This window comes from Mirounga leonina, unplaced genomic scaffold (assembly GCF_011800145.1).
Source record: "Mirounga leonina isolate KUSES-001 unplaced genomic scaffold, KU_Mleo_1.0 Mir_127, whole genome shotgun sequence".
Taxonomy (NCBI): Eukaryota; Metazoa; Chordata; class Mammalia; order Carnivora; family Phocidae; genus Mirounga; species Mirounga leonina.
The window spans coordinates 35,773,523-35,782,686 of NW_023270316.1; the positions used below are offsets into that span (position 1 = coordinate 35,773,523).

Sequence of the window (9,164 nt, forward strand, 5' to 3'; positions counted from 1 at the left end):
ACCGTTTGTGTGACCATGGCTTCTCTTCAGATCTTGCTGACAGTGTACGCAGTACATTTTGGGAAACCTGTCTTGTGCTTGCTATAGAGCAATCTAAGGAAACACATTGTTCTACCATAAGCATGCAAAACTTTCATATTAGTAAGGATATTTTGAAACGGTTTCACCAAAAACAAAATCCTGGTGGGTTTTCAGGAAAACTCTTGTTTAAATTATCTTTTTGGGTAGGTTGTTGTATTTTTCAAATGGACCCTTAAAAATGACATTTTCAAATTATAAATCTTTATATTTCTACACAAAATATTAAAAATATAAAATGATGCCGGTTATGTAACTAGTCCATGTACTATGGGAAATATTATATATATGTGTGTGTGTGTACATATATACATATATATATACATACATATATATTACATGTGTACATTCTTAAATTCAGAACAAAATAAAAATTATTCACATATGGATTCATGCAAAGATAATTAGAGATAAATAAATATGCCTCATTTTTAAAAGAATGTTGATCATCCGCTTTCTCTCTCATTCAAATTATCTTCTCCATGACTGCCTTAGCCATGCAGAAAGCAAAGCAAAAAAAAAAAAAAAAAATTAGTAATGCCTGAAATGAGTTTTACTATAGAGTATATTATTTGTGTTATAAATGCATTATATATTATAGAGTTGGGTGGATTTTCTCCCTGGGTATTGTCTGCCAATTTGCTGATACTTAATCCAGATTCTACTTCTAAATAGTATAGATTAAAAGTATAGAAAAAATATCTGGAGTTAACATAAAATCATTGTTTATTTTCCATAATAAAGTTCTTTTTTTTTAAGATTTTATTTATTTATTTATTTATTTATTTATTTATTTGACAGCGAGAGAGAGAACACAAGTAGGCAGAGCCATAATAAAGTTCTTTTTTTTTTTTTTTAAGATTTTATTTATTTATTTGACAGAGAAAGACACAGCGAGAGAGGGAACACAAACGGGGAGTGGGAGAGGGAGAAGCAGACTCCCCGCCGAGCAGGGAGCCCGATGTGGGACTCCATCCCGGGACTCCAGGATCATGACCTGAGCTGAAGGCAGTTGCTTAACCAACTGAGCCACCCAGGCACCCATAATAAAGTTCTTGATCAAAGACATAACCCTAGAAATACTAGAAATACATGTAGGAATGATAATGAATTACTAAATCTCAAAGAAGAAAGAATGATAATATTTAAGGCTCAACAATTTCCAGGTACAAAAATCAATTCATTTATCTATAGTATGTCATTATAAATTTACTTAAAAATAAGATAAATATTTTTCTGGTAATTTTTCCGATGAGGGGGGAAAAAAAGGCTCAGAAGACTTAATAACTTGCTTTAGTTTTCTCAGAATTGAAAACCCTGATTGAATGGCATCTGTTGTAAAATGCAGATAGCACTTTTAAGTCACAAAATGTGGGCAGTCATGGAATATCATTCCAGTATACATAAGTGATGCACATTGTGAGTGGAGATGGCATGCTAGCGCTAAATACAGAAAAGCAGAATGAAGATAAAAATATAAATATTTTATCAAAACTGGAAGAATTATACTTTAGTTAATATATGCAATATCATCAGGGTGCCTGGATAGCTCAGTCGGTTAAGTGTCAGACTCTTGAGTTCAGCTCAGGCAGGGCGTGATCTCAGGGTCATGAGAGTAAACCCGCATCAGGCTCCGCTCTGGATGTGGAGCCTGCTTACCATTCTCTCTCTCCCTCTACCTCACCCACTCCCCCTCACACTCACGCTCCCTCTCTCAAAAAAAAATGTGTGTGTCTTCAAATTTTTCTGACAAGTGTTACCTGCAAAACCTTCAGTAGACATAATTGGTGCTATGTAAGCACAAAACATATAATAAGCAAAATTAGTTTTTGAAAATAGATTTAGAGACCCATATTTTATTTAGTGGACTCAGATTTTTACCCCGAAGTTCAAGAAATATAGAGAGTCTATGATTCTTAGAAGAATTTGTACTGGCAACCATATATCTTTCAAGGCAATACTAACCATGACACTAAGTACTGTAGTATTTGGAAAGATATACAGTAAAAATGATTGCTTAATGACAACTTTAAAATGAAAAATTTTTTGCCTAATTAAAAGCGTGATAATTAATGGTATCTACATTGAACTCTTCTGGAGTTCTTATCCTCTTTGAGTTGCAAATCAAAATCTAGGAATGTGCTATGCTTGTGTGTAGGTCTTCAAGACTAGAGCCAGTTAGTGATATATGGTTTATTCATCTACATCTCACCTAAAATTTATGGAATTATTCTGGGATTATGCGACACATGGAGTTCTATGTGTTATACCTCTAGCCACCTTCAGATACGACCCATGGCCCAGGCCCAAGAACTGAATGGTGCATTGCTGCCTTGGTGATTAAATATTGACTAGTGACCTGGTGAGACTATCAGTCTTGTTAAAAGAGGTAATTCTGACAATGAATGCTAAAGTAAAATTAACAAACGAAAACTCTTGGCCTCATACACATGAATACACAGTCTGCGAACCTATATGAGCCGTCACAAGATTAGCATTCTAATTCCACACAGATTTCTGAATGCTTTTTGCTCACTTTGTTTGATGTTCCTCAAGATTTCCTTTAGGTTTACTTTAACCTAATTTGATTTGAATAAAGTTAACAGGGAATATCAGTTAAAGTTACTGGAAGCAAAAGGGTAGAAAATGTCAGTCATGAAAATAAGGCATGTCACAATATAAGTGTTAGTGTACAGATATGGGAAGGTTTGCTGGGACACAGGATAAATCCAAGGAAATCAGTTGTAGCACAGAAAAAAAACAAAAAACAAAACGTGGTCTCTGGAGATTCAAAAAGGTTCAAAATCCTGGGAGTCTTAGCACTCACACTGGAACTTGCATATTCCAGCTGCTGAGGGAGAAAAGCTTTTAGTCTTCTGACTTGCTTTATATTGTCTGCTAGTTAGGGGCATCTGTGAGCATGAAGGTGTTGACCATAAGCAAATGAAAATACAGGTTAATCTTACTGTAAACAAGGCAGGGAAAAGGTGGTAAGATTACAACCTAGGCTGGGATGGGGACAGTTTCTATCTCTGTAGTCTCACACATGCCCAGAAATAGGTCTGGTGAAAAATCTCCCCCAAATTGACAGTCTAATGTGCATTTTAAATCGATCTTATGGCCTCACATAATTCCATATGAAAGGAAGAGATTATGAGTGAAATGTATCTACATATTGATAATTATGGAGATTACAGTTGAGTCTTCTGGGATATGTAATAGTGAATAGCAATGCAAAGTACTTATTAGTGCAAATGTACTTAGCAAAAGCAAAGACATGCTTGCTTTCGGTAAGAGCAGATATACTTTTTTTTTTTTTTTTTGTATCTCAGACTATGTAAAGAAAACTATTGTTTCTGTTCTGTTAAGAAAACCATAGAGTGGAATGGGGAAATGAAAAATGTGGCAGATACCCTGTTACCTGTTTCAAAGAGTGTTTTCTAGAAACCTCAGCAATCATAAATAATCCATAATACCTCAAATGTGTTTTAGAATACTTTTTTCATTTTCTCATGAGTGCCCATTAATAGGACAGCTTTGCTTTGAGTTTGCTCTAGAAGCTTATACAGATGCAGAATTTGGGTTCTAAAGGCCAGAGATACAAGCACTTGGAACGGGTTTTACTTTATTTGGTTTTTATTCACTTGGTAAAAAGTTACAGATAGCAGGAAGATAAGAAGTTTTGCAAGATCACTGGAAAAAGTTTCTGTGATTTTTATTGTTTTTAGTATCATTAATGACTAATTGTTGTCTCTGAAACTAAGTCAAGTCTCCTAGCCTTGATTTGATACGAATGCCATTCCAACTTGCTATCACAAATTTCTTTAATAGCCTACACAAATTAAACTACCTTCTTTCTCTCAAAACATGTTTGCATTTTTTCTTGTTAGCATGATTTTATTTCACCTACATCCCCTCAAAAGCCATATGAAATACAGACTTGCAATTTTTATATACTGTGTCATATCTTCTTCTACCAAAACCAAGAACTGTTTTCTTCCCCTTTCTGTTCCTAGCCTTGCTTGGGAAACTCTTTAAAAAAATGAATAATCTTAATTAATGTACTTTGAACTAAATTGCAAAATAGGTTCCTAAAATTTGATTAGGAAAATAGTATATTTGATTTAAAATGAACTAAATCTAACTAGGTTTTGAAAAATGTACATACATAAAATATGAAGATCACCTTTTTACCATAAATATCAGACAAAAAAAAAAAACCCAAACAACAACAACAACACTGCTGAAATTGTATTAGACCAATAAAATAACATCAGGAATGTGAGTTTGAATGTGATCTTTAGTGTTAAAAATAGAGTACAAAAATGGTTCCAGAATTAATTCCTCAAAAAAAAAGGTTTTTAAAATGATTTGTATAAAGCATTATAATGAAATTAAAAATCTTGACTGTAATCTAAAACATAATAATATCTAACCATTAAATAGCTTACCATGCTTCACAAACCTGATCATTATTTACCCATTTAAGATTTTATTTATTTATTTGACACAGAGAAAGAGAGCACAAGTAGGCAGAGAGGCAGGCAGAGGGAGAGGGAGAAGCAGGCTCTCCACTGAGCAGGGAGCCTGACGTGGGGCTCAATCCCAGGACTCCGGGATCACGAGCTGAGCCGAAGGCAGCCGCTCAACTGACTGAGCCACCCAGGCGCCCCCATATTTACCCATTTAATGCTTACAGTTTTATAATATAAGTACTCTTACATGTGGTAGGAAGGAGGGTACCACTTTAATTTTTTATTTTTTTCTTAGAGTCCCACTCTGGGGTTCCAGCCGATTTTCGAAAACCATGGGAGTGGAACCTGACAACATTTTGAGCTAACCATTAGTCAAGAAAACTATGCAGACACTTACATCTAGAACTCTGAAATTAAGCTTTTGTCCTGCCAGTCATTGTCAAACAAATGGAGAGAAATAATTTATCTCATTCTTTGCAAAATGAGGCTTAAAGTTTGCATCTCTGCTTGTTTTCATCTCATACTGATTGAGAATGTGAATTTACATATACAAGATTGCTTAGGGCCATAGAATTTAAGGCTGAAATTGACAGGAGTCCACATGCAGATTTGCGTTATCATAAAGCCTCTTGTGGGGGCGCCTGGGTGGCTCAGTTGTTGGGCGTCTGCCTTCGGCTCAGGTCGTGATCCCGGGGTCCTGGGATCGAGCCCCGCATCGGGCTCCCTGCTCGGTGGGAGGCATGCTTCTCCCTCTCCTGCTTGCCCTGCTTGTGTTCCCTCTCTCGCTGTCTCTCTCTGTCGAATAAATAAATAAAATCTTTAAAAAAAAAAAAAAAGAAAAAAGAAAAGCCTCTTGTGGAGGCAGTTTCCATGTATTCCACCCATTATATTTGAAGACCTATTTCCTACTTTTCTTATACATTTTTTGGAAAACAGCTTAAAATTGACACTATATTTGAGTGGTTAAAGGTGTGAGCTTCAGTCAAACATATCTTTATTGAGATCTTTTTTTTTTTACACATAAAAGTTCTCAGTTTATTATTCCTCTCATGAAAAACCTGCACAATCACCACAGATAAAGTCACTGTAGGATCTTTATTCCTTCTGTTGTCCAACCCAGCTCACTTCCTTTTTACCAGCACCAGCATTGGTTTTTGCAGTCCCCCTGACTTTCTTCATTCTGTTCTTGCGTTCCTTTCACTATTTTCTTGACATCTTTTTTTTCCCCCTCATACAGGCCATGTCTTGCAAGTCTCTGTTTGGGTTCATTTTTCTTTGCATAATCCAAGGAATCATAAATCATGCCAAAGCCACTTGTCTTGCCACCACCAAAATGGGTTCTGAATCCAAATACAAAGATGACATCTGGTGTGGTCTTGTACATTTTGGCTAGTTTTTCCTGAATTTCTGTCTTAGGTACTGTTGCCTTTCCAGGGTGAAGGACATCAACGACCATCTGTTTCTGCCGAAGTAGTCGGTCAGTCATGAACTTCCTGGTCCGGATAGTTACTGTGTTGTTCGTGATGGTGGCTAAGCTTTAAGCAGCCAGGGAGGAAAACTAGTTTTTTTTTTTATTCTTATGTTAATCCCCATACATTACATCATTAGTTTTAGATGAAGTGTTCCATGATTCATTGTTTGTGCATAACACCCAGTGCTCCATGCAGAATGTGCCCTCCTCAATACCCACCACCAGGCTAACCCATCAGGGAGGAAAACTATTGAGATCTTTTTCTCCACTTACTAAATAAGTACCCTTGGATGATTACTTAATCATTCTAAGCTCTGGTTTATTCATCTGTAAGGGAGGGGCAGTTGTTGGATCTACCTAAGAAGAATTTTGTGAGGATTAAAGCAGAAGTTGGTAAAATTACTTTGAATTTTCTAGGTATTAACCCACAGGTTCTTATATTAAGTTGCAGAAAGGGGGAACAGGCCCAGAAGTATAACACACTAAAAAAGAGCCTGGAAGCTCTAAAAATGAGAAAGCACTTTTTATACAGTCAGATCGGATGAAAGCAAAAATTGAATATATGGACAAAAGAGAAGAATACGTTCATGTCTAACTAATGGAGGAAGGTTTTACTATCAGATTCTAAAGAGAGCAGTTAGAAACACATAGTTGCTTTTCTTTAAGGTTTATAGAAACAGTTATTCACAAATAAAATTGTATAGGAGCCCATATTCTTCCTTGTCTACCTTATTTTGGGGAGAGTTTTTTTTTTTTTCCTTAGCGGATACGGACTAGTAGGCAGCTGCAGGTTTCAAAGCAGCCATGATTGAGTGGGTGTAGACATGTGCATTTGGATTATTGATGCTAGCCCCTTATCAGTTGTTAGGTGTTTTGAATATTAGTGCTGGATAGGTAGGGAGAATTAAGATCAATTATTTTTTTAAAGATTCATTCATTTGTTCATTCATTCATTTATTGTGATATAGTTTTGGAATATAGGTGAGGTTCAGTGGAGTGGAGTCTGTAGCTGACGAGCAAGAAAGAATTCTTGAGGCGTCTTTGGTGCAAAATGGTGGTTTATTAAAGCATGGGGACAGGAAGAGCTCAGAAAGAGCTGCTGCCCTGTGGTCTTGAGGAGTGGCTGATTATGTACTCAGGAGTTGGGGAGGTGAGGACAAAGCAGGTGTCCAGAAGGACTGTCATATGCTAAAGACTCTCAGGATACTGGAGGCCTGGTTATTGTCAAGCCAAGGTTGTTTTTCCCTCTAATGAGGCACTAACATGAAGACAGTTGGAGGTTTCCTGCAGGAGTGTTACATTCCTACTATCACACATCCTTCTCAATGGGCTTCAGGTTCAAAAGAAATTCAATTTTATTTACATTTCCTTCTGCCTCAGCCTCCCTCAATTTCACGTAGGGGAGGGTGATGTTAGGGCTTCAGGAAACTGAGTTATGGGTCTCTGGAAGTTAGGTTATTGATAAGAAAACTTCTTCCTTGTAAATCACTAGACATTTGTAAACTGAGGAAGACTCCTGTCCTGCAGGACTGTGATCTCTATCAGTTAACCTTGTTTTTCCTTTGGGGCAGCCAGGAGTGCCTGAGGAATGTCACATATATCACATGGGGGGGGTGGGTGGTAGGGCGCCAGCTTCGGCTTTGTCCTCAGCTAGCCTTCTGCTCCCTCACCAATTGCTCAAGCTGGGGGAGGGGCAGACAGAGAGAATCTCCAGCAGAGTCTATGTTGAGCAGGGAGCCAGATATGGGGCTCGATTAACCCATGAGATCAGGACCTGAGCCAAAATCACGAGTAGGTCGTTTAACCGACTGAGTCACCCAGGCACCCCTAAGATAATTTATTTTGTATTAAGTTGGAAAAGTGGAGATACATATTTCATAAACATTTTGAGATAAACAACTTAAAGTAGATCAGATACCCATATATGAAAATAAGTATATAAAACAAAATAGAACATGCATTATATATGTTTCAGGATTGAGGAGATTTTTTTAAACTCTCATTTATTTTTAATTAATGGGGAGACTTAATTTTTTTTAAGAAAGTAACAAAATTCATACTTGATTCTTTTTTACCAAGGACTTCAGAAATTACTACATAGAAATATATTTTAAAAGACTGGCGGGCGCCTGGGTGGCTCAGTTGGTTAAGCGACTGCCTTCGGCTCAGGTCATGATCCTGGAGTCCCGGGATCGAGTCCCACATCGGGCTCCCTGCTCGGCGGGGAGCCTGCTTCTCCCTCTGACCCTCCCCCCTCTCATGTGCTCTCTCTCTCTCATTCTCTCTCTCAAATAAATAAATAAAATCTTTAAAAAAAAAAAAAAAAGACTGGCTTAGGTTTTAAAGCCTTACCTGGACATGGTCTTTTTAAAAATTATGGCAGTTAATACCTGGTTTAACTACTACTATATTTAAGTTGTATAAATGTCTAAACCAGAACTTTTAATTTTGGTAACATACCCTAATAAAAATAAAGGATTTTATTTTTAAATAAAAATTTATTTTTTATATTAAGATTTATTTTATTATATTAAAAATAAGGATTTTTCTTTATTTCCATTGGCTAATACATAGACTCTTCTAAATAATAGGATTTTGAAGCTGACATGAATTTTATGGCTAAATCATCTGGTCCAGTCTACTAATCATGTAAATTAATAAACTGGCATCAAGGATATTTTAGTGACTTGGTCAAAATTACACTACAGTTGTAGGACAAATCAAAGATAAAATCATGGTCTGAATCTTTTCACTAGGAAAGAAGGATCAAAAAAATTCAAAGTACCTGCAATATTTTCTCTGTGTCCATATTTCCTCTGTTAATTATGTTTACTGATCTCATAGATAGGGCCTTACTATGCCAGACATAATAAGTAGATAGAAGAAGAAAGAATTGTTATTTGCATTCAGATTCATGACTGGGGAAAGAAGAGAACTTAGAAATTACTTACGGATAGATTTTGTGGCCTATCTTCACACCACTCTCTAGTGTATTTAGATAGGATGTTCTTACAACTCTGAATGTACTTTATGAGGATTTGGCCTCCCTGGAGCACTACTTTTCCCCAGTATAAGCAAAGTACAAAATTAAATAGTTCAAGTGCAGAGCTGGAGAATCAGGAAGTCCAGTGTATTAGCAA

General features: G+C 36.5%; 1 protein-coding gene across 1 annotated transcript; it reads right to left on the reverse strand.

Annotated features, from left to right (window-relative positions):
* Positions 1–5,685: 5,685 nt before the first annotated feature.
* On the reverse strand, positions 5,686–6,039 carry LOC118009660 (40S ribosomal protein S24-like). Its single transcript, XM_035003795.1, has one exon. It carries the CDS (start codon positions 6,037–6,039, stop codon positions 5,686–5,688), a length of 354 nt encoding a protein of 117 aa, XP_034859686.1.
* Between the last annotated feature and the right edge of the window lie 3,125 nt (positions 6,040–9,164).